Raw genomic sequence first — 25429 nt, forward strand, 5'->3', positions numbered from 1 at the left:
CATCACAGCTGTGCTTTAAATATAATTTAGTAGAATAATTCTAAGAGTTTGTTCATTCTTTTGCAGGCAGAGATGTATATTTTTTTCTTTTTTCTTTTTTTTTTTTTAATTATATACCATTGAAAGCTGAGTATTCAGCTAGTAGCTGAGTTTATTTAGAGACACCCAAGTATTTTGTGCAATCATTGGACTGCTCTTTTGATTTTCTGTCTTAATTTGTGCCCATTTAATTTTTAACTTGTCATTAACATCTCTCTGTATTTCTTCTCTTGCAGTCCTGTGTGCGAAGAACCTAGCAAAGAAAGACTTCTTCCGTAAGTAGAGCCTATTTTTACATGTTTCTATTCCTGTCCCATTCCCTCCCTTGTGCATTAGAATGGGCTTTGTCAGCAGTGGCAGCGTGCTGGCTTTTGAAGCCTTGCTGTAAATGAAGTCCCTCAGGAGCTGTCTGTCTGTTATACACACTAGGATGCTTTGCACGCACAGGGACCTGCAGCTAACCTACCTTCTAGTAATAGATATTAGGTCCACTGGTACAGAAGCACTAGAGTTAATTGAAAAATGCTTTAATCAAAGTGGACAGAAATTACACTTTAACAACTATTACATGAGAACAAACATCATCGTGTAGTCAACAAGACATTTTATGGTCGGATTTTGCATTTTGTGGTAAAATTCTGTCAAATTGGTCTTATTTTTTTAGTGGATGAAAATAAGCAGTGGTAGATCAAGAATCTGAAAGCCATGCTTGAGTACTGATATCTTACAATAAATGACTTTGGTAGAAGTTAAAGTCACTTATTTAAATATTACTTGAGTAAAAGTCTGAGAGGATCTGTACTTAAGTATCAGAGCAATTTTATTATATCAAATGTACTTAAGTATTGAAAGTAAGAGTACAATTAAGTGCTGGTGACAAAAACAGCAAGCGGTCAGAATTTTGAGAATTGTATTTATATTTTTTTTATTTCTTTGTAACATGTACACCACCTTAAAAATGTAGCGTACATTACACTTAAGGTCTTCACAACTAAAAGGATAAAGAACAAAATCCAGTTTTTCATTCCTTTATTTGTCTGCCTGTCCTGTCCTGAGAATGTAGAGGAACTGTAGAGTGTGTCACCATAATAGTGAGATGGGACTAAATGGGACAAAACACACATGTGTATGCAAATATGCAAAGAGATGCTGATAGCTAGAGGTCATCCAAGGAAGGATTTATTATGTAATTTTCTTTGTAGCCTGTAATTTACCATTAGTTAACATTTACCTTTAGGCCATTTTTTCAACTTCTGTTAAGGTGATCAGGCCATTCATGTAAGAGGAGACATATCATTTACTTCCACTGATGAAACGTTTTTCACAAAAAATTACCCCCTAAGCAACTCACACCTTTAACCTTAATTGCCAGTGATGAAAGGACCACATTGCAACAGTCGTGTGTGGTTTATCTAACAGTTTGGTTCTCAAATAACCCAAAAGTCATGGTTTCAGACAATGGCATGTTCGTTTTTTGACTTGCATGCATGCACACGCACAACCACAAACAGGGAAGTCCGACAAAAGCATAAGGGTGACTGAACAGGTTTGACTTGTGTGAAGTATCGTTGCCCAGAGGTATATACTCACGTTTAAAATACACATACACCTGCGCACAGTCCCACAGAGAACACGGATAATCACACCGATAGGGAATCCATCATCATATTTCCAGCTGAATGAGATGTTGTGAAAAGACTTGCCTCATAGTTTTAGAGTAATCTGACTCACATACGGCTGTCAGTAATAGTAAATACAGTAATAATGCAAGAATGAATAAATGTACACATACTGTGTATTAACTGATACTGATGATGTGTCAGTATGAAAATCTGCACAGGATTATTCAAAAATGTCCTAGTTTGTAAATTTGTAACAGTAAGTCAGTTTCTAAATTGAGCCCTAAGACATCATGATGTCCTCGCACTCTCTTTTTTCTGTCTTTCAAATCAACCGGTAGACCATAACTAAATAAACAATGTGATCAGAGCTATCAAGAGGAGGTTAACTTTGACTTACACACTGAGCAACAATTGATATCTCCAATAATAAGTTTAGGTGCATCAGGGGATGTGCTCTTCAGACGCTGCATCACTGTTATAATAACCGATGCTGCATTGTCCATCGTTGCCAGAAGATGGATATTAATCTCAGATTCTGCATATTTATGCAGTGGGACAAGATTTTGTGTTGGAAGTGTTCTAGTGTCCCTGTGTTGTTCATTTTATGTCAAATTAGCATTGATCAATCACATTTGAGTGGCAGGTAGTCAGTGTGAGTTCAGGCCCAAACACAAAATTGACATCAAGGAGCTAGAGGATCAAGTCACCCTTGTCTTGGCCAAAAAGTTGCACATCAACACACCACAAAGACAATAACCGACAGTCAACCAGCAAATATATTGTGAGCCTGTGTAAAAAGAAACAGCTCTCCATACCCTCAGACAGCGGATGTCTGTGTTTGTCATTCAAAAAGAAAAACCTGAAGACCGCCCTGTTGCTAGTTAGCCAGATAGCACATCAACAACAAAATCTAATGTTGAAAGAACAAAGTGCACTTAACATGAGCTAACACAAAGCATCAAGAAATGTTTCTGCTAAAGAGCTCAGAGGATAAAGAAAAACAATCTTACCTTATATAACACATTTATTTCACTTTGTTTGCTCCCTTCACTTTTGTGTCTCTTCTTGTGCCCTGAGCTGATTTGCCAGTGAGAATGATTTCATTCATTAAGGGCCTTCGCTGATGCCAAAAATCAACACAGATATCTGTTTATAGAGATTAGCCAAAATGGCCAGTGCATGGAAGAGGAAGTTTTGCCCTGATAGCTGCTGGCTTCATCAGATCAGCGTGAAATTTTAACGCCCCAAGAGGCTTTATTGTTGTCAGACGATAGCTGATGGGTTGCATGACTGGATGGATATAAACAACCATGACAAAATAATTGAGGAAATCCTCTTGGAAGAGAAACTATTAAAAACTCAATATTGGGGAAATTTTTGTGTCAGAGGCTGGTCATACTTCTACAGGCCAAACACGACCCTTAAAAAAGACCAGTACCGGAAGAAAAAAATCTTCCATCATAGTACGATGACAATGGATCAGATAACAGCACGAGCAAATTCCCCTTCTCCAGGAAGGGAGACTAAGAAACAACAAAGCAAAATAACAAACAAAGGAGACTGCTGCTACAGGTCACTACAGGTGCAGCACCTCGACTACAAGTCAAATGAGCCCTGAACATGTCGCATCGTCACGCACCAATTTCCTCCATCAGTGGGATATTGGTGACCTCAGTAGGTTTGTACAGTTGTTAAACAAAACCTTTTCACTTGCCTCTGTCTGCTTTTACAGGGTTGCCTGATCCTTTTGCCAAAGTGGTGGTGGACGGCTCAGGACAATGCCACTCCACAGATACTGTGAGAAATACGCTGGACCCAAAGTGGAATCAACATTATGATCTGTAAGTCAACAGAACTGTGGGGCTGTCTGAAGTGTTGCTGTACGCCGCTTATGACTCATTAAGACACAAATGCAGTGATAGTATGTGTGTGTTGACTTGTGTCTGAGGTCACTTACCACTTGAAATCTGAAACAGTACAGAAAGCATTGTTGTCACAGAAATGCAGCACGCTGGTTTTGCTCTGTAGTTTGTCTGTGTGTAACTGCAATGACAAGTGTCTCAGGAATGCAGATTGAGCGCATCTTTACTGTGTGCAGAAACACCCACCTATAAAGCTTTATCAGTTTTTTAATGCTTGAACAAAACATGTTGTAGAGTGAGATTTTAGACATGCCATATCTCAGCCCTCACCAGGACGTATGCATGTGAGATTTTGTTTGGGAGGAAAATGCAACTCCTACTGATGTGAATTCCTTCTTTTTCTCAGATAACAGATTCTTCCTATTTTGGGTATTGGGAGCTGGAGTTTGCAAACTTGTTTTGTACTCTTAAACAATGTCCTATGCGAATTGAAGTTTGTCTTGTTCATATTTTTCTGGTTCGCTGTGAGCCAAATGTGGCTTTCCAAAGGACAACACATTTACAGTGCTACTTTGTTTTTAAGTAATTTGTGTGTTTTATGGCCCTTTTTGAATCTTGTTCTTGAAACTTTTCTATCCAGTAATGCATTTTTTTCTCTTTTTGTCAGTCTTAGAAATATAAATGCAAATCATTCGTATTTCAAACAAAACCTATAAAGTATGAATAGTCCAATGGTTAAAAAAAGCTTTAATGGCTGGTCACATTGCTGAGAAAAAAATACGACCACAGTACATCCCTGTGCTGAGGTTTGTGTCGACAGGCCGTTACAAGGAGTGTTCACCCCAAAGGACGCATGGAAGGCAAAGGCTGTGTAGTGATGAGAGATGGAGGGAAACAGTAGAAGAGGAAGGAATGAGGTAAAAACCTGATAGTGGGATGTTTTCAGGAGGGAGAGCATTTAAGGGAGAAAGGGACGCGCTCAAGAGTTACAAAAGAAAAAGGATGAACAAGTACAGGATGAAAATATGTATGACAGTGAGAATTTTGGTGATCAATTTTTGTTCATTTTCAAGCTAAAATTGCAAAAACACCAGCATCTCAAATGTCAGTTTTATCTGGTGTTATTTGTCTTCAGTGATCATAAACTGGATATTTTTGGGTTTCGTTGGTCAGACAAAAGAAAATATCATCTTGAAATGTGGGAACTTTTTTTTCTTCAACATTTCTGACTTATGGACCAGGTGATTAATTAATCCATTTTTCAAGTAAATGATAGGATAATTAGACTGAAAATAATTATAAGTTGCTGCCCTAATTACAATGAAACACAGTTGTTGTAAAAGTACAGAAGAATAAGTCATCAATTTAACCAAAAGATATGAAGTTATTCTAAAAAATATATAATAAAATATTACTCTCTGAGAAAATTTTTCATTGGGGCAAAAGTATTATTATTATTGTTTAGTATATTTATTTATTTTATGGGAAGCTTTTATGAAAAAAAATCTCCTCTTGTTTTTTTTTTAATTAATGAGATCATATTCTTGTAAATTCTAATTTTTCCCAATTCACATGATTACTATCTCCAAATTATGTGATTTCTTGCTCTTTTTTTTATTAATGAGATAATATTCTCATAATTTCTCTTTATTCCATGTAAAATGTTCTTGTATATCGGAGCTCATAATCTTGTTAATTCCAAAAAAATGGGTCAATGTTTCCTTCTCAAGGGAAAACATTGCTCTTACTTTAAGAAAATCGCATTTCGGAGTTATATAAGTGTCCATGCAGACAGCATGTGACTGTGCATTTCACTTGAACAGATATATCTTGCCTTTCGGGGCACACTTTAATTTTCAAACACACACCTGTTTCACGGTGCTTCCTGTGCCCTGTCAACAAAAACCTCAGATCCCCTCTTTAACATTCTCTACCCCCGTTCTCACTCGCTACCCTCTTGGAGGAGTGTATTTCCCGCCAGCGACCCCTGGCCTCTTTCTCTGGTTCAGGAAATGGCTAACATGCCACAGAAAGCAGATGGGAGTGTAGGCTTGGCAGATTGCCAGCTCGCCACACCCCCAGCTTTAGGAGGAGGGGTCTTTTCCCGCATGACACCAGAAGCCTCTGTGCGCCACATTACGTAGCATGCATAGCCTGCAATAATTATATAACTTTTTAACTGCAGTTGATGCTCTGTAATTCATATTGATGTCCAGCCAAAGCTTTTGAAAACATTTTGCTGAAAGTTCATGAACTCACAGTAGTATGTAGGTCTGGTTTTGGCAAGTTGCCTCCTCATGCTTGGCCTCCAATTTCCAGCCTTTTTTGTATGAACTCCTCACATTGCTTTGGTTAGAGGGTCAGATTCTGCTCCCTCTGCCTTCACTCTATGTTAAATACTGTACATGTTGTGCTGTGCATGACATGTCATCTCATGAGAGCCCGAGATACCTTACCAGCAGTGGTGGGGGACGTATTCAGATCCTTTACTTAAGTAAAAGAACTAATACCACTCTGTGCAAATACTCTGTTACAAGTAAAAGTTCAGTATTGAAAATGGTAAAAGTAATTAAGCATTATCAGGAAAGCATACCTTAAGTATGAAAAGTCAAAGTCTCCAATGCAGAAAAAAATCTTAAAAAGAAGAGCATCAAAAAAACCATGTCCAGTAAAATCAAAATTATTTAAAACATTTAGAAAAAAATAATCCTAAAAACTCAAAATCAATATCAAACATAGAAAAGAAAACACCCCTAAAACTCAAAATTATTAAAATGATGTCAAAAAACTAATTTTAAAAAAAAAACAAACAAAACCCAAAACGCAGAATTATTTTTAAAAAAATAGAAAAGAATTAAATGTTATTCAAAATAGTTGGCGTATCATTTTCTGTGGATCAGCTGATTGATTAATCAATTACATGTTGCAGCTGTACTTGTACAAACTGTTTGGTAACTTCATTTTTAATAAAACATCATAAAAAATGTAAGTAAAGCTTTTAGATAAATGTAGTGATGTATACAGTACAATGTTTTCGTCTGAAAGTTTGTGTAGTAGAAGTATAAAGTAGCATGAAAAGAAAATACTCATGGAAATTACAAGTACTTCAAATTCATACTTAAGTACAGTACTTGTGTAAATGTACTAAGTCACATTGCACCACTGCTTACCAGGCTTCACACATACTGCATGGGCAAGATTTGGTTTGTAGTAATATCATGTACCGATGGCACTAGCACTACTACAGTCAGTATTTATTCTCCCTTTGGCCATCCGTATCATAAATGCATTGGGTCTTCATCACAGCCCACCTATCCCAAGCCCTGGAGGCCCGTATGGCAGACATACACACCTACATTATAATCAAAAAGTGACTAACTCCAGCCATTGATTAGTAGTAGTTTAACTTGCAGAAAATTTCTCTCTGCTTCATTCCTGTCTGCAGTGAGTTGGCGCAGTAAAAACGTGGGTTGACACAGCAGAGAAAGCTAACAGGCAGCGAGTGATTCGCTCTATGCTTAGAAACAGGCATGGTTTTGGTTGCGTGCTCAATAAGTGTTTTGTCTTTCTCAGCCTACGACTGACAGCAAAGGTTCAACAAGCACGAGTGCCGGACATACCTGCATTGCACCCCAGAACTTATTGTACTTTGCAAATGATGTTATTGCTTAAATATTCACAGTTTTCCATTATGAGAGACAGGAAACGTCTGTGGAAGCATATGTCCAAAAGTGGAAGAAGAGAAGTGAAATGGGGTGGTCGGTTCAATGTAACAGCAAGGAACACGGGAATCGAAGAGGAATGCTTTGGCCTCAACTCAGTTTACATAAATCAGATCAAGGTACTCGATATGGACCAGCCAGAGCTGTAGAATCTCTGCTCTGATTTATTTTTGTCTTTATAGATGTTAACAACTGAAGGCTGTCCAACATTAATGTGAAATATATCCAACCTGGAAAGAAATCTTAGATTTGATTTCCCAGTGTAATGTACGTTCCCTGGCAAGAAAAAAAGTTTGGGAAGTCCTGCGGGTCTGGATTTAGTATGTCCTGGAAAGCTAATCTGGATTTGAACCAAGAATTTTTTCCCCTCCTCTGCTGTTGTCTGCAGGATTAGGAGCGCTAATCCTTATTTTTCTTGTTGCCTTTAACCACATAATGAAGTGTGTTTGTGAGAGAGATGTACAGATTGTTTGTAATTGTGTTGTCGCTGTGCTTGACCCCCAGCGTTTAGCAGTTAATCATATGGTCGTTTCTTTTTTTTTGTTTTTCCTTTTTTTTTTGTAAATTCAGTGGTGGGAATTGAATAATTTAAGACGATTAAATAGAAAAAAACAACTTGCCAGGAGCACAGAATGAACCGTGCACATACTGCACATACAATTCTTAATTTTCATAAAGAATTGCATGAAAATATTATTTTAAATACGCAATTTGTGAGATTAAAGTGTTTCAGTTTTAAAAACTAAAATATTATTTATTGAACTATAAAGCTGTTTGCTAAAAATGAAAATATGTCATGATAATTTAAATGAATAAATCTAAAAACTTTCCACTGACACCCTGAGAATCACTGATCTAGCAGATTTTATGTTTTAATACATTACTTTAAAAAAAACATAAAATTGTATAAAATACTTTAATTTCAAGAATTTTATAAAATCCTTGAAATGAAAGAATTAATGATAAATTATTATTATAGAATGCAAATAATAGTAATGAACCTAAAAAGAAAAGGGGGGGACTTCTGTAAAGGTGACACAGTGAGATCTGCTCTGTGCGGCTCTGGATTTGTGTTGACAGCTCCTGTTCAAAAATATGATGCAGTGTGTCCTTTTTTCTGGACAAAGTTTCCACACCAAGTACATTGTAGCTTTTAGTGCAACAGTAACTACGTCTAGAAGACGGGGAGTCACAGTCAGTTCAGTCTGCAGTTATATTGAACATCTCTCTATTTACAGCCTACTTAATGCCAAATATCCATTCTAGTGTTTCCCTGATGGTCATTCTGCCACGGCGTCATGCTGTGAGTCAATAAAGAGGCAAGTGTCTGTGGTTTGATCTCATGTCTGTAATAACAGTGGCATGTTATCTTAACTGCTACAGTCAGTTGAACAGGTGACGTGAAACTAACGCTGTTGGGACCAGTTACAGAACATTAACGTGCTGCTGACAGATTGGGTGTTTTTGTGATTTTTAGCTGGGCTAGATGTGAGAATATTTGGTTAAAACAGATTGGTGATGATGTTTTGCCCTCTACAGTTTGCAGAGATTTATGTAATGAAGGTGCGTTTCATGAGGGATGAGCTCTGTGCCAGAGTCCATTTAAAATGCTACATTGATTGTCAACAACTGGTCACGGTATATATTAGTAGGCAATGTGGCCTTATGTGCACTGATTAGTTTGGCATGCAGGTAACACAGAAGTCATAATTTTGTTGTAATGAAAACTCAAGTCCTGGCATTTGCTCCTTTTGTTCATCAACCACGTCATTAAAGAAGGACATAAGGGGGGTTTGATTTCATTTATGCTGATGTGAAGAGTGGTTCATGTAGATTTTGAAGGAAAAAAAAAACCAAACTGTTAAATATTTGGAACTGATGAACTCACTCATGAAACTGAGTGAGTAATAATAACTGTCTCAGTGCCTGCAGTGTTATGTCAGAGGACAACTTTTCCCAACACTGTTTTTGGCACAGTTATCCTGAGTGAGGAAATAACATTTTATTCTACCTGTTCTCTTATCCTCAGACACTCAGTCATTGTCTCCTCTGCTATTTCAGTTCTCTTTTTTTGGCTCCACGGTTTTCTGCTCAACACACCTTTGCATCACACTGACCTCATAACCACACTGTGAGAAGAGACGAGCATGAGATTAAACCCTGCACAGTGTTATATGCTCAGAGAGACAATTTGAGTTGCACCACAGCACACCAAATGCGGGGAACCAAACTGCAATCTAACAGTGTGATGCTTAAAACATCTGTTGTTCTAAGATTAGAGCGATGTCCTAATCAAGGCTGAGCTTAGTCAAAACTGTTCTCATCAAAGTGAACAACGGTGCTACTTTCTAAGTACATTCAGTCAGCAGTTTTGTTTGATTTCTCATAACATCGTAAAGTTAAAAAAAAAAAAATCTCCCAGGTTGTGCTAATTAATTAAATATTCTGTATAATCCCACTGTCATATTATGATGTGTCAGAGGCCCTTTACAAGATACAGGGTTTGAACATCTTACCTCTAGTGGTTTCTAGTCTGTAAGAATCCACTTCTCGGCAAAAAAGCCTTTAATTTACTTGCCTTAATTGGAGAAGAAAATTGGAGCTTTCATTGCAAAATACTGTGTGTTCTTTCACCCATTTGTAATAGCGTTAAATGGCTAGAAGATGAGATCATAATCATGTGCAACAAAGCACAAGCCTAGACACATCAGCATCTGCTGAGAGAGAAAAGTGCCAAGATGCTAACCTCTGCTACTTCATCCTGATCAGATTCTCAGATAGCAACTCCACACTGAATCACTTTACACTTAAAAATATCCCCACACAGGTTATTTAATTTTAGTGCAACAGTTTCCCTGCTTCTATGTATGGTTAACATACCAAGTTTTGATGTGTTTAGTTGGGAAACCCCACTTCTATCTAGTGATACACAGCATAATATAGACCTTGGCATCCGTGCTAGGTTGTAATTATGTATGCATGTCAGTGTCGGCGTGATTGTGCATTCGACTGTTGAACTCTGCGTGTTTACTGTGGGAGCTGTCTGGGTCTCAGACAGTGGTGGAGCACATCTCGGGGACTTCCTCTGTTCCCCAACCACAACCAGACTGACCTCAGCAGCGCTAAATCTGCACAAACACACAGAGCACGTACACACAAGGTACTTCAAAATGTGCTAATCGGCCTCATTACGCAGTCTGAAAGTCTACACCGCAAACATGGTGTGCACTGTGCTCATGGTGTCAGGGAGAAGTAGTTGGAAGAAATGCAAAACATATAAGTTTCTGGGTTTTCCTTCTTCTTCTTTTTTTTAGCCAGTGTGTTTGATGTTTTGAAAATTGAAAAAGAGTGTCGTAGCTTGTGATTTTCTTTTATCCCTCAGACCCTGCTGATTGATGGAGACCTGCTCTGTTCTCAGAGTTTTGACCCCCTCTTTGCAATATGCACACAAGCATTCACCATGTTTGAAATTCTGCACACTTGTTAAGAGTGCAAACTGCTATTTTCTATCTTTTGAGCCGTTATCTTACTCTTCCTTTTTCAGATACATTGGAAAGGCAGACTCAATCACCATCAGCGTATGGAACCACAAGAAAATCCACAAAAAACAGGGTGCAGGTTTCCTGGGTTGTGTTCGCCTCCTGTCCAACGCCATCAACAGACTCAAAGACACTGGCTGTGAGTACCTGTGTGTGCATACTCTTTGTGGTTTTCTGAGGCTCTCTCTGCATGCTTAACCCTTTGAAAACTGAGCAAATTGGCTTGATTTCTTGGAAAAACATGGAAAGAAGGCAATGAGCAAAGAAAGTAGTGAACCAAAAATTAGTATGAAATTTGATTTAAAAAAAAAAATTACATGGAATTATAAAAAAAGAAAAAAAACAACAAACAGACAAGGCAGAGAAGACTTGGCAAAAAAGTGTGTAAAAATTATCTAATTTTGTAACATAATTTTAAATATGTAATTATGATAATTATGAATATTTTTCCATAGCTTTTTTTCTTTTTTTCTACCCTATCTTAAAAAAAACATTCTAAATCTTTTAATTTCTTGCAACTTTTCCTCCCAAGTTGCTCATTGTTTTTTCCCTTTGTTTTTAAAGAAATTAAACCGTTCTGCTCAGAGCTCAAAGGTTTAAACACTTGTGAAAGGCATCTGAAAGCAGCACAAGAGAAGTGATGCTGCCCACTCCAGGTTTCAAAGAGTTAACATGGCCTTTACCCTCAGGTTCCAGTTTGGCATGTTAGTGCAGAGTGATGAGGGAATTAATTAATGAATAACTAAACAGCAGTTGGGTGAGCCATGCTAGCCTCTCTTCACACATGCATGCACACACATCCTGCCCGCTGCACTCATAGTCAGACAGAGAAATGTGGGGACCAGACCTAGTGTCTCCAACAACAAGACACAAACTTGATGTCAGGGGAACCTTTGCTGTTTTATCTGACTGCTGCAGTCTGATAGCTTGCTAGCCTGCTGGTACATGCGCAGCTCTCTCAACAGTGCCGCTGTCACATTCCCAGCTTGCAGCCTGCTGCTGCTTTTGTGCCAGCCATTTATTGCCATTTGATTTATGGGCACAATACACATGCAACTCCTTTAGGCCACACATATCAGAAATATCGCCTGCTGTAGACATCCGGCACCTGGGACTAAATCAATAGCCACAATTCATTTTTGCAGCAGTGCGACTCTATGTCAGGGAAACAAACAGCTTTTAGTCTTGGAAACGTAGTCCTGCTCATATACTTATTGGCACTGTTTTGCACCAGATGCCAAAAGAGTAAGAAGGATGCTGTTCTGGGATAGTTGTGTTATATCCTCGGTTGACCATAAAGTTGATCCCGGGCTGATGTGGGTAGCGTACAAAGGGAGAGCAGTGATTTTGCAGACACACACATTCTCAAATGGTTAGTTTCCCGTCTGCGTGGCTCCTGTGTTGTGCCCTTTGATTTCCAACTCATTTAAACTCTTTTTCTCCCGCTGTACAGTCCATATGGCCACATGCTTGTTAACCCTGTCTGTCTGTTTGCAGTACCAGTCAATTGATGCTGACACATATACACTTAACTGTAGTACATACTGTCAAATTAACATTCCTTCCACACATTCCCCTCCTTTCCTTCAATCCATCTTCCTGACTTAAATGAAAAGTGTCAGACATGTACCAGGACCACCACACTGAGTTTCACCCCCCCCCCTCCTCCCCCACCTGGCCTTTTGAAAAAAAAAAAAACCAAAAACATATATATATGTGGCTTTTTGCTTTTTTCCATTCATCCGTTCTACACAGTCACACCCCAATATAATTGCCAGTTAATGGATGCTTTTTATCCAAACTGCATAGTTGGATACTTTCATGAATATAGGTAGTTTGGTTGGCCCAAATGTAACATCCTCCTACGCCAACTCCAAATTGTTAAGCTAAATACATTCAAGTACAGAATATGTTCCAGCCACCTTTATGTTTGCTCTGAAATGGCATGCTTGGCATTTAAACCCCCTAATCCACCAAAAGCCACAAAAGGGACCTTGACGGCTATAGAAACCTGGTGCCACACTTTAACCCCACTGGGTGCCTTAGATTTACCCACAGCTTCCAGAAACAGACAGTATAGACTCCAGTTAGGCTCCAGACCAGCCACTTACTTACAGCCAGCATGGCAAAAATTATACTTTCTCGTAGCCACAGGAAGTGGACAGGGAGGCATATCACGATCTATGACAAGACACCAGCAGTCACATTATCTCCTTGTCCTTGTCCTGTCACTTGAACTTTGCCCAGTCTGTGGTCTGACCAAGATGCTCGCACACACACACACACACACACACACACACACACACACACACACACGTATATATAAATACACAAACAAAAAAGATTTTACTGGAATTGTCTTGGTTCCTAGAAATCATATTCAGCTGTTTCACTCCTGCACACACACACACACACACACACACACACACACACACACATACACACACTTGCAAACCAAAAGTGGGTCTGGTATGATTGTCTAGTTCACTACAAGTCTGTCTGGCTCTACACTGAGCTCCACTTCCTGTAGCGTCGCACACACAAACCTCTAAGTCATCTGTCCCACTTCTGAACCCACAAACTCACTAACACACACACCACCAGCTTTTCAAAATGACTTTATGGACTACACATGTTAGTTCGCCTCTCTTTGATCCCTGATGTTTATGTGCGTATTATTTATAGTGTTGATATAACAGCCATTTATATTTACTGATTTGCTGACTGTGATGCTGCTGATACTACTGTTTTTATTTATGCATACAGACATACACACATCAAGATACAGATGTGCATAAGCTGAATTAATGAATACTTAAACACAATCCACTTTTGTGCACCTACATGCACATATTGACAACATTTTTTGCAGCTTGTTTATTGTCGTACACACAGTTTCTGGAGTTCTGAGGAACTGAATGGTGCAGTGAGGGCTTGTATTTAAAGGTCTGTGAATGTTCTGTCTCTCTGTTTCCCTCTTCTCTTATTTAAGGGAAAAATCTGCTTACTATTCCAGCCATGTAAGGCTTTAGACCATCCCTGTTTAGTCTAGACACGTATCCGGAACAGATGCACCCATGCACACACAAACACTCGCGCACAAACACTCACGCACACGCACACTTCTGGAAACAAGCTATAGGGTTGTTTAAATGTGTTTGGTCTGTACATACAAACAGATGCACCATTTTGTGTGCATACAAAGTCATACAGGCTATTCAAAGACATGACAAATCCAGTTTCACTTTGGTTTTAGTATCAGTACATGACGAACTGGGGCATCTCTTTATCTCCCTCTCTCTCACTCACTCTGTCAATGCGTCTTCTGCATATTTCCCTTCCTCTGCTTAACTCACACTCTGTCTTATGTCCGATTATTTTTTACTTATATAACTGAGCCAAAACTCCTTCAGAACTATCCTGCATGCTCACACACACACGCTATTGATAGTGGTCAGCTGGGCTGGCCGTGCACAAGTTTCCCTGTGGAATTGTGTGTGTGTGTGTGTGTGTGTGTGTGTGTAAGAGAGAGGGGGAGAAAGAGAGAGAGACTGCTGAGTGTATCTATGTCTGGATCTTGTTCAGAGTCTTCCTGGGTTGTGTTTCTGTGCTGTCTGCATCTGGCAGTGCTCTCCTGTGCAGAGCAGACAGAGCAGACAATGAGTTCTTACTTATCCAGAAACAACAAGCCTGCATACACACTTTGTGCCCAAAATTTGTGATATTTTGTGTGTCCAAATTTTTATCTTTTCACACAGAATGAGTGAAGCTGCAGATGTGTTTTTTCTGCAGAGAACACTGATGTATTTTTAACCTTGTTAAGGCACACTTGCATGCGGGACATAATGTCTCATATCAGAGTTTTGACTGGCTACTTCAGTGTGTCCCGTTTGGCTCATGCAGAAGTCAGACTGCCATTAGTTCTGTATAAAAACACACAGCCTCCCCGTTCCTTTCAATGGCACTGCATTGACGCAGCAAGGTTGTGGACACAGACAAGAAAACACAGTGTCATCTGGGAAAAATGTTGGACCTTGGCACAGATTTTGCCACAACACAATGTGAAGTCCTTGCAATGTCCTGTGTTGTCCAATCAAGTATGTGCAAGAGCATGTTCCTGGTAGACAAGTTAAATCTACTGTTATCTGGATATTGTCACAACCTAGGATAAAAAATATCACTGTGATAACTTTCCAAAGTTGTAACATCCTCACTCATTGCTTCATAAATCCACTGTGAGTTTCTTAAGTTTCAAATAAGCCTTGAAAACCTTTGGACCTATTACTCAATCTGGCCTCTCTGGATAGTGTGTTGTCGTCTCCCAGCCACCTGCAGTGTTTTCAGTCTGAGCACCTTGTCTGGCAGTGTGAAATACAGCAAGTAGCACATCAGCTTATTACCTGGATGTGTTCATGGTTGAAAATAAGGACAAATGTCTAACAAATAATTATGTGTCTTGTTTGTTTTTTTCCCTGCAGATCAGAGACTGGACCTGAATAAGTTGGGACCCAATGACAATGATACTGTGAGAGGACAAATAGTTGGTAAGAAACACACAATTTCACATGCCGTCAATAGTCAAGTCAAGCCAAAGATATATAAGTACATACAGTAGTCTTATGTGAGTTTGTTTGTGTGACAGTGTACCATCACTATGTATACAAAAGTTTAGGTGGACGCTTTTGTTGGAACTACTCCTTTGCAGTTTATTTGAGACAGAACATAAAAGGAGAGCTCATTTATTTTGAAATAATGAAATTTTATCCTCACCTAACAATCATTTGCTATTCTAATGCCAAAATGAAATGGGAAAAAGACCAATTGAATAAATACGATTAGTAGAACTGTAATCCACATGCCAGAGGGAATTCATACAAAGTGATGAATGTGCAAAATATTAGTCATTATTTTAGCTGCACTCTATAGGTAGAAAAATGCCATTGATCTGCTGTCTGTCTCCTTGTCCTTGTCAACTGTAGTAAGTCTTCAGTCCAGAGATCGCATTGGGACAGGAGGGCCAGTGGTGGACTGCAGTCGCCTGTTTGACAATGACTTACCTGATGGGTCAGTATTATCACAGGGTTTTCTTAAAAATTAGCCTTCCTGTTAGTCTGCACAGTACTTTGCTTCTTCTTGAAGTCTGACATTTTTCTGGAGATATCTTGATTTAAGGTCTGTAAACAGCAGCTGTGAATATTACTGTCCTCCTTATCAGACTTTTGTCTGGTTTTTGAGTTGAGAACATTTTTCTATAAATCACATTTTTTTTCTTGTGTAATCTTAAATGTGTTTTCAATGATGATAAAATGGTAAAAGCTCTGTTTAGATTGGTGATTCTTTAATTTCCTGCTACTAATAACATGAGGGATGCATTGTTTACAGTACAGTTAGATGGGCATGTGTCCTTAGAGGTGTCAAAGGTGGACAAAGGTGTTTTAATTTTTATTTTTGATATGATTTACAATAAGTATTATGTTTATTGTTGACCCGTTTTTTTATTTGTTCTAAAACAGCTGGGAAGAGAGAAGGACAGCTTCTGGAAGGATACAGTATCTGAACCACATCACACGTACCACACAGTGGGAGAGACCCACCAGGTACATCTGCACATGTTTTATTTTTATTTATCTGTTGTTTAACCAGAAAAGATTAGAAATCTTTTTTTCAAGAGTGTCCTGGCCAAGACAGGCAAAAACATTTGTTAAAAACAGAAAACAGAGCAAAAAATAAAAGTACACAACTAAAAAAAACCCTAGCTAAATAAACAATATGAAAACACAAAAAAACTAAAATGAAAGAAAACATCCCCAACTAGGACTTCAAATTGTGTATTATGCTAAAAAAGTGAGTTGTGCTAAAATGGGAGCTCTCCCATGGCCCAAATCATATCATTGCCTCTACTTCCTACCTTACGTACAGCGGTCACGGTGATGTCATGCACAACAAACTTGACCTTTAACAACAAAGCATGAGGGGCTGTACTGTTCCCCACTTCCCTTTCTAGAAAAAACACTTCCACTCAACCCAACTGACAACACAACAATAACAGTCTGTTGGTAATGAGTGAATTGCTGTCCATTTCCTTAGGCCCCCACCCCACCGCAACACACACACACACACACACACACACACACACACACACACACACACACACACACACACACACATTAATAACCCAACCAGCCAGCCAGTCAGGCAGCCAGGTTTTACTTGGCCCCTGTTCCTGCAGGAACAACTGTCGCCTTCCTACTTGGCCCATATCAGCGGAGCCGTTAGGGGAGTAAGCAAACAAATAACACCACTGTCCCCTCCTCCTCCACTCTTACTACACATCTCTAGCGGCCCCCGAGGCAGCTCTGTAGAAGGAGGTAGGACAGACAGGAAATGATAGTAAGGAAGGGTTAAGTGATAGGGCATTGAGGGAGGCGGGAAAAGGTGAAGCTGAGGAGGAAGATGAGCAGGTAGAAACTGTGTAGGAGGAAGAAATCAATGAGGATAGGAACTGTTCTCAATTTCTCAGTTTTGAGATCAATAAAGTATATCTATCTATCTATCTATAAGAGGAGGAATAGCGGTTAAGAGAGGAAGTGGAGATTTAGAGATTTTTCTATTTTATGTTTTCCGTTGACTATGCAATATGCAGGTGTAACAAATACTTTGTAAAATATAAACAGTCATTTATCTTCCTTTATTTATAATCTCAAAGTATGTTGACTGTCTAAGTACAAAAAGGGAATGTTTTTATCGTGTTTTCTTAAGCACACAGTTTGTTTGTGGTAACCTGTTTTTACTATTTTTACAATCATTCACTGGTCCTGACTGAAGACATATTTAATGTGGTCCATGAGCTAGTCATTAGACGACACACTGGAGGTGTAGAGGGGGAAAAATGGCTGAGAGACTGAAAAGAGTGGCATAACTTGAAGGAAGGATCAGGGAAAATGGAAGGTGAGGTGGGACAGAAGTGAGGGGGGAGAAAGAGGAAATGGGTGGGAGGAAGAGTGCGTGGAGGGGGGTGAGTGTGTTGTGGTTCGACAGACAAGGGCCCAAGGTTTTAGATAGCCAAGGCGTCAGCAACTCCGCATAGCCAGACAGTGGTCAGACTTGCTACACATACAAACACACACACACATACACACAGATACAAAGTAAGTGTCATTAAGTCAGCCTGTCTCTGGTTATGTCTTCTTATCAGAAATGTGTTCATAAGCCCTGCTGATCAGATTCTACTGTGGTCCTGTGAGGACTTTCTGTTTGCTTTAATGCAACCCATAATCCTTTAATCTTGACCATAACCATGAAAAGCATTTTCTTCTGTAGTGCTGATGTATGTCTAGACATCACAAGAACAAATAAACTGGCTGCAGCTATGACTCAACCCTTAGCTCTCCTGTAATGCACTTCCTTGCACTCTCCACATTCAGGTTCCTACAAGCTCAGGAGCAGATTTCAGAGGACACGGGGGACACGTCTTCCTCAGTATTTAGAACATGTGCATTTGCTCCCCTGAATTAAAATGAAAGTACCAGAGGACGTTTATTTTGAAGTGAGACATGTCATCCATAAATTGATGCTGAGAAGACACAATTTTGTGCATATAAATTCACTGGAATGCGTGAAATCAAGTATTTGATGCTTAAAATGTTCTGGCAGAAGATCCTCAAAGCCCCTTTACATGCATGGGCAAGTCATTTGGTTCACCTACATTTAATCTAACATCACTATTTCAAAGTCACATGCATTCACTGAAACAGAAAGACAAAGACCACTTATCACTCAGTTTTTAACACACTACGATGCATGTCATTCTATACAATGAAAACAAACGCTTGAATGGTTCTTTGATATTTATTCATCAATTCACAGTGAGAAAGCTGGTATCATTTAGTCTAAATGCTCTCCAGTATTTAAGTATTTGTTTTGATTAGCTCCTGTTACGATTGGTTTCATGTATGATATATAAAAATATGTTTAGAAATTTATAATTTGAAATTACAGATCATGAACATGCATGCTCTCTTCTTTTTCTCAGGCCAGCATCGGAGTACTCCAGCCCATCAGGGCGTCCGCTGAGCTGCGTGGTGGACGAGAACACGCCAGTGATGACGCCTGTAAACGGGGCCGAGGCCAGCGGCCCGCCGGGCGAACAGCGGATTCACGAGAGACGGGTTCGATCGCAGCGGCATCGTAACTACATGAGCCGAACGCACCTGCATACACCGCCAGACCTGCCGGAGGGATATGGTGAGAACTAGAGCATCACACGCGGGGCGCACGCACGCACACACACACAAACAAACTTGGAATTCAGCTTGAGAATTCAATTTCATAAAGTAGGTAGAGTCTAATAGTGCCTCAATACATTTTGTAACCATCTTCCTCATTTTGAGCAGTGACGACACTGTGATACAGACAGCAGTTTTTATTATGTGGTGTGACGTCTGGTTATGATCATGCGATTACAAAGTGATCAAATCCTACTTCTGCAACACCAAGAGGTGTTTATTTGTGGAAGGTCTTGTCTGCCTCACAGTCCTGAAGTTTTAGAGGCATGTAAATAGTCTGTTATCTTTTTAGTTGTGGGCTGTTTCACTGGAAAGGGATGAGGTTCATAATAAGTTTGAACATTGAGTAAACTCTGCCATTCAGTATCAATAAGGTCACCCGGAAATGTATTCACACACCTGACTGAGTTTTCAACAAATGCTGGTTATATTTGACAGCCTCGTCACCAGTATTTCAACATTATCACTGTTGATGTTTGCATTTTATTGTCAGATGCTTTAGTCCAACCCCAGTTCAGAGGTACCTCCTGCTGGTGGTCTAGGTGTCGGAATAGTTTAGACACGGGACACCAAGTGAAAACAAGTGATTGTTTTTGACCAGCTGTAGTCATAATGAACTGCATAAGTCCCAGCCCTAACTTACAGAAATACAATTTCAAATAAGTGGTGATCTGCTCCTTTGACAGAATTTTTTTCTTGTAGCCTGGAGGCAGTGTCACTTTGGATGGGATTTTCTTTTACTGATAAAAAATAAGTTTAAATGCTCTTTATAGCCTCTTCTTCTGTAGCAGTCTTCCTGCTCTGTCCTCACTAACACTTTCCCTTCTCTCACTTCCCAGTGTTGGTATGTTTGGGCTTTGCAGACTGATATTCCCACAGCGAAGACAAGGAGGGCAGGCAGGTTATTCATACCTCAGTGTTTAGCTCACAGAGGGAACTTAAGGTTATTGGCCATTTTTTTCATGTCTGTAATTCAAGCTGACTTAAAAGACAGCCTGCAAGCACATCGGGAAAATAATGCAACAGCTTCACAATTTTCCAACACTGGAATCGTTTGGGTTCTTTTTAGAAAAAATGTACTTTTCACAGTCAGCCGCAGAGCACCCCACAGTACCCACACAGTCTGAAAAATAAATCATTATTTTGAGTGCGGTGCTGTATGCCCGTGATTTTAGAATGGCACTGTTGGACCTGTGCCCCCTTTGAAATGTCCTGCTGTGTCCACTGAGGCTGGCCAAGGTCGGACAAAGTGAGTCAGTGATGCCCAACAGCTAGCGAGCTTTCTTCCTCAGCTGAACCCTCTGAACCAGCAGCTGGGTGTGGCGAGGGAGCGTGAGAGAGAGAGGGAGTGTGTGAGGGGAAAAAGAGAGGGAGAGGTGGGTAGGAAACAAGTTGTGCCAGTAGGAAGTTGGGGTGGGGGGTAGTGATGGATTAGCGGGTGGCGCATACATATACACATGAACACCACGCCTGTGCAGCACACACAATTTGTGCCAACATTCACACACTCCGTCTCCATTCATCCGTGAGCTGGATGGAACGAGAGATCTGACAAGCCAATGATGAACCATTCTGATTTCTTTCGGTTTGTTTACAGCATATTATTTTAGTGGGTTTGGACTGAGTGACAGCGTTTTCCTTTCCATTTCCTTTTGGTTTTTGAGATTAATGGGAAGGGATTACTTTCAGAGCACACACCAACGTTTAAGAGAAAACAAGGCAGTGAGGATGCATCGAGGAACTCTGTGCAAGGAAAAACACTCATGGAAGTCTTTGATAAATTCCCCTCACTTTTTATTTTCCTCCCATCCTCTTGGGAGAAGCCTGCTGGAGACTGGAGAGGAACTAATTGATTATACTGGCGCACACCTTAAGAAACTCTTGTCCCTGCAGTTAGTCTGTCACATCAATTATAAACAGACTTCCCTCTCTCCAAAACACACAAACTCACTATCCATGCTTGTACCCACCAGGACTAGAATACAGACCAACAGCAACAGATCCAAGCTTGTTTTAGTGCATTTTTTCTTCTTTTTAATATTAATTTTAATTAATTTTTCTCTCTGTTTTTAGAGCAAAGAACAACTCAGCAGGGCCAAGTCTACTTCCTCCACACACAGACTGGAGTCAGCACCTGGCATGACCCCCGAGTGCCCAGGTAATTTTTCTGTTTTCCATCTTTAGGCACTGATTTGTGTCAATTTGTAAAGCACTTGTTATTAAGAGCCATTCATTTAAGCATAATTATCTCGACAACACATCGACTTCAACTTGTGATAAATACTCTGCAGCACTGACAGCCTGTGTTGTTTTAATCCCAGTATAAAACCGGACATACATTCCCAGAAGTGACAGGACCAAACTGGACTTGACTGGGCTGGATCAGACCTAATTTCTCATTTAATTGCTCTGGCTTGTGTTCAAAAACAGTTGTGTTAGTCATATTTCAGGCCCAAGTCTGGGTCAGCCAAACTAATGACCTCCAAGTCCGATGTGGAGTTGGGAGAAAAGTTTTTGGACAGATGTGGAGCTGAACACACCAAAGGCTAATGGTTCTGCATTCAATCAGATTTGTTTCACCAACTCTCAATAGCCCACTCGTTAATTCACCAGAGATTTCAGGCTCTGCTATTGCGTTACATTTTCTGGCCGGGTCTCGTTGTGAGTTGCTGCTCCGCGATGAAGCACATGCATTTAACATCCAGCTCACAGCAGCAACCTCTGGGTTTGGTCATTTTGGACAGAGCTGCTAAAATGACCCAGTATGTTGTGATGAGTGCAGCGAGGCATGCGCTTTGTCCCCGAGTGATGTGTCCTCACTTCACACAAGGACGGAGTACTCACACACACATACACACACATAGACGCAAGCGCAAGTCGTCCTTAGGCTATAGCATTGTCCCAGATCAGGGCTTAGGTTTCTGCTGACAGGAGTGTCAGTGTCAGGAGAGAAGAATCGAGAAATCAGAGCGCACACTTTATCAAAAGAATAATGGTCAGTTTTGAGGTTGTTGATGCCCTCCGCATTACATGCACCAATCAGGGTTCCCACTGCCATGAAAACATGGAATAATCAGGAAATTTCACAATCACATTTTTCAGGCTCGGAGAAGTCATGGAATTTTGTTGTGTTTAGTAAATTTGTTACAGTAATCTTCCATGGATACCCTTCCACGTTATGTAACATAACAAAAAAATTATTTTCTGAAGCTGTTGGTGGAACGTAGCGCTATTATATGTTGATGTGTGATGTTTTGTTTACCATCTCAAACATTTCCTCATTTTTTTTGCATTCTCTCTCTCCCTCCATGTATGCCAGCGAACTCGATTTTTGTCTGAATAGAGTTTAAGAATCTATTATATTTGAAAAACACTTGGCAAGAAAGACTAGGAAAGGAACATGGGTCATTGAAAAATCATGGAAAAGTTTTGAAATTTTGTCCATGAAAATGTGCAGAAACCCTGGTCAATTTATGTATCCTGTATTTTGCATGCGACTGCGTGCACTCAACCCCTGTACCATGACGGTTCAGCACAAATATACAGTAGTATATACAATAGTATATACAATACTATTGTATATATACAATATACAATAGTTTGATTTGGAATTACTTGTTTTATCATTCCTGTTTATGGTTTCTATTTTTTTATTTGTTCAGAGACCTTAGCAATGTGAACTGTGAGGAGCTGGGCCCACTGCCACCAGGCTGGGAGATCAGAAACACAGCTACAGGTCGTGTCTATTTTGTTGACCACAACAACCGGACAACACAGTTCACAGACCCGCGACTATCTGCTAACCTGCATCTAGTACTCAAGTAAGTGTGTAAATCATTGATGCTTTTGCACCTCCCAGAGCAGGATATTCAAGGACTTTCCTTCCAGCATTTGTATCTTTCTAACAGCGTCACTAATTTTATCTTACACCCTTTCAGAAGAGAGATTTTGCATGCAAATCTGCATATTTACGGCTGCTTTGGGTTGTTAAAGATATACTCTCCAGGATTTTGCCAAAAAGAAAAAATTAAATGTAATTCCTCTTAGTCGTCACCTATGAGCCACTAGAAATCTGTGGCTGTGTATTTGTCTGCAGAGACTCTGCCCTTTGTCTGTATTTTCTTCTTACAGTGCTATTTTCAGAACGTTCCAGGTGCCAAATTGTAAGCGTCCAAGAGGAAATTACGAAAATCACAGACACAGTGCCAAAAAAAAAAAAAAAAAAATTAAATATAGCAAGGCAAAATGCCAAGTAGACAAAGCTCGTTCCAAAACAAGAGTGAATCTGGGGTTAACTTTCACTTTCATTGGCAACACTGTACAAACAGTAACCAACACTTCCTGCATAGCATGCCGTTACCCTCTACTCAGAATAGTTTGGTTAAAAACACAAAGATCAACAATTCTGTTGCTGTAAAACAAGACCAACCAAAGTATTATGACTTTGAAGCTATTTAAACCCTCTAACAAGCTCAGCAAATAAAGATTTTAATGTATTTGTTATGAGACATTGATGGTTAGATAAAAATATGGCCTTTTTCCCATATATTTGAAAAGTATGCCCAGGTTTTAAAGGGTTAATGACTGTCTTGGTTTCATTAATCTTTGTTTAATTAATTTGTTAATTTGTCCTCCTCTTTTTGTCCTTTTCCTGTCTCCTTTCTCTGCAAATTGTCTTTCCTATCCTCCTATTTCTGTCTTTCTCACTGATGCTATCTTTTCATCCGTGTCCTCTCTCTGCGCTTCTCCATGTTTTGGATGTCATCGCTTTTCGACGTGCTTTTCGTTGCATATTTTTAATCTACCTTTTTTGTGTTTCTCTTTGTCCTTTTACTTGTCTCCTCTGTATTGCCTGTTTTTCCTCCTTGTTCTGTCTCTTCCTTTCTGTGTGTTCCTTTTTTTAATCCATGTGCCATGTTGTTTTCACTGCTCCAACCCTCTCCTCTGTCATTCACATTCTTTTCATGCCCTTTTCTCCCTCTTTGTCTTTCTCCGTCTCTTCCTCTCCTCCCTTTTTCTTGGGCAGCCCAAGTCCAAATGGTTCCCGCGTGGCCACGGACAGCCAAAACACTAACCTCAGGTAACCCGCACACACACATACACACACAAGGTTGTGCAGACATACATGTGTGCTCACACACTTGCATGAAGACAATAAACTGTATATGCACATACACACTTCAACACGATCTATGACATAGTACAGTGCAGTCAGCACACACAGGTTGATGGACGTTTTCATGCACTTGCTCCGGCTGTCTGTATAAAGCAGTTTCAGCAGCCAGTCACTCAAAGCTACACACACACACACACACACACACACACACACACACACACACATTGTTAAACTATCATGAGAGAAAATGCTGACTATGATACTTTTCTACACGGGAATGTCCAATGTGTGTTTGTGCATATACGTCGTGCATAACCTTCGTCAGGGTTGACTTTCATGTGGATGTTATTCAAGCTCAACACACACACACACACACACACAGACTGTCCATGTGGAGGACCGTCAGTCCATCTCTCAGTGTGTTTGTGCTGTCTGTCAGCAGTCTGCCTCCACTGTAGATCAGCTCACAGGCAGCTCCACCAGCAGAGAGGCCTGGTGAAGCCGACCCCACTCGGGAAAATAACACTAAACACGTGTTAGTGCAGCAGCTGCCAGCTTAGCTCCACTTCCCTTATTTGCGCTGCATGCACATGGACTCAATGCTTTAGCTGTATATTTGCTCTTTAACCTAGTATTTTAGAGAAAATGAAAAAAAAAAACAGTGAGTTATATGAATCCCTGATATGATAAACTGAATTCTGGGATTGTTCTTGGTGTATTTTGGCTGTCTGGAAGCTCCCTGTACTTTCCGCCTGCCAGTGTGTGAGCAGGAATCATTAGAACAAGAGGAACACGGAGAGATGTGGAGATTTTTCCCCCCTTTGCTTTTTTTAGTGCAAATTCTCAGTCAAAGCCTCTTTTAATAACAGCGGCTGGCACGATAGACATGTTTGGGAAATCAACATCTGGTCATTTGGTCAAATAGTATCCATATGTGTCAGAACAGCCTCTGGTTGTGAGTTGAAGCTCAGCTATGTTATCCAGTCAGCATCATTAACTGCCTGTCTGACTCCTTATTAGGAGAGATTTGAGGGAGTCCAGACAAAGTTTTACAACTTTGAAAAGGTCAAAATGAATGAGTTCTCATTTCTAATGCAGTTTTCCGTGATACACACTGATTAAAGAAAACATAATCACAACACTCTATATACAGTCCGTGTCACAGCATTAAATGTGCAGTGTCAAACACTATTGGAAATTGATAAATAAATCCTGAAGCAAATTAATGTTTTCTGGCTTTAGGA

General features: G+C 39.9%; 1 protein-coding gene across 1 annotated transcript in view; it reads left to right on the top strand.

Annotated features, from left to right (window-relative positions):
- The window catches only part of LOC121941845 (E3 ubiquitin-protein ligase SMURF2), a 77490-nt gene that overhangs the window by 33283 nt on the left and 18778 nt on the right, over nucleotides 1-25429 (top strand). The window contains exons 3-12 of the mRNA XM_042484748.1: nucleotides 276-314; nucleotides 3394-3502; nucleotides 10790-10923; nucleotides 15263-15328; nucleotides 15764-15848; nucleotides 16298-16381; nucleotides 18817-19028; nucleotides 21143-21227; nucleotides 22732-22890; nucleotides 24096-24149. Coding sequence (XP_042340682.1) covers nucleotides 276-314; nucleotides 3394-3502; nucleotides 10790-10923; nucleotides 15263-15328; nucleotides 15764-15848; nucleotides 16298-16381; nucleotides 18817-19028; nucleotides 21143-21227; nucleotides 22732-22890; nucleotides 24096-24149 — 1027 coding nt within the window. The remainder of the gene's footprint in view (nucleotides 1-275; nucleotides 315-3393; nucleotides 3503-10789; nucleotides 10924-15262; nucleotides 15329-15763; nucleotides 15849-16297; nucleotides 16382-18816; nucleotides 19029-21142; nucleotides 21228-22731; nucleotides 22891-24095; nucleotides 24150-25429) is intronic.

The sequence above is a fragment of the Plectropomus leopardus genome, chromosome 4 (genome assembly GCF_008729295.1).
Source record: "Plectropomus leopardus isolate mb chromosome 4, YSFRI_Pleo_2.0, whole genome shotgun sequence".
Taxonomy (NCBI): Eukaryota; Metazoa; Chordata; class Actinopteri; order Perciformes; family Serranidae; genus Plectropomus; species Plectropomus leopardus.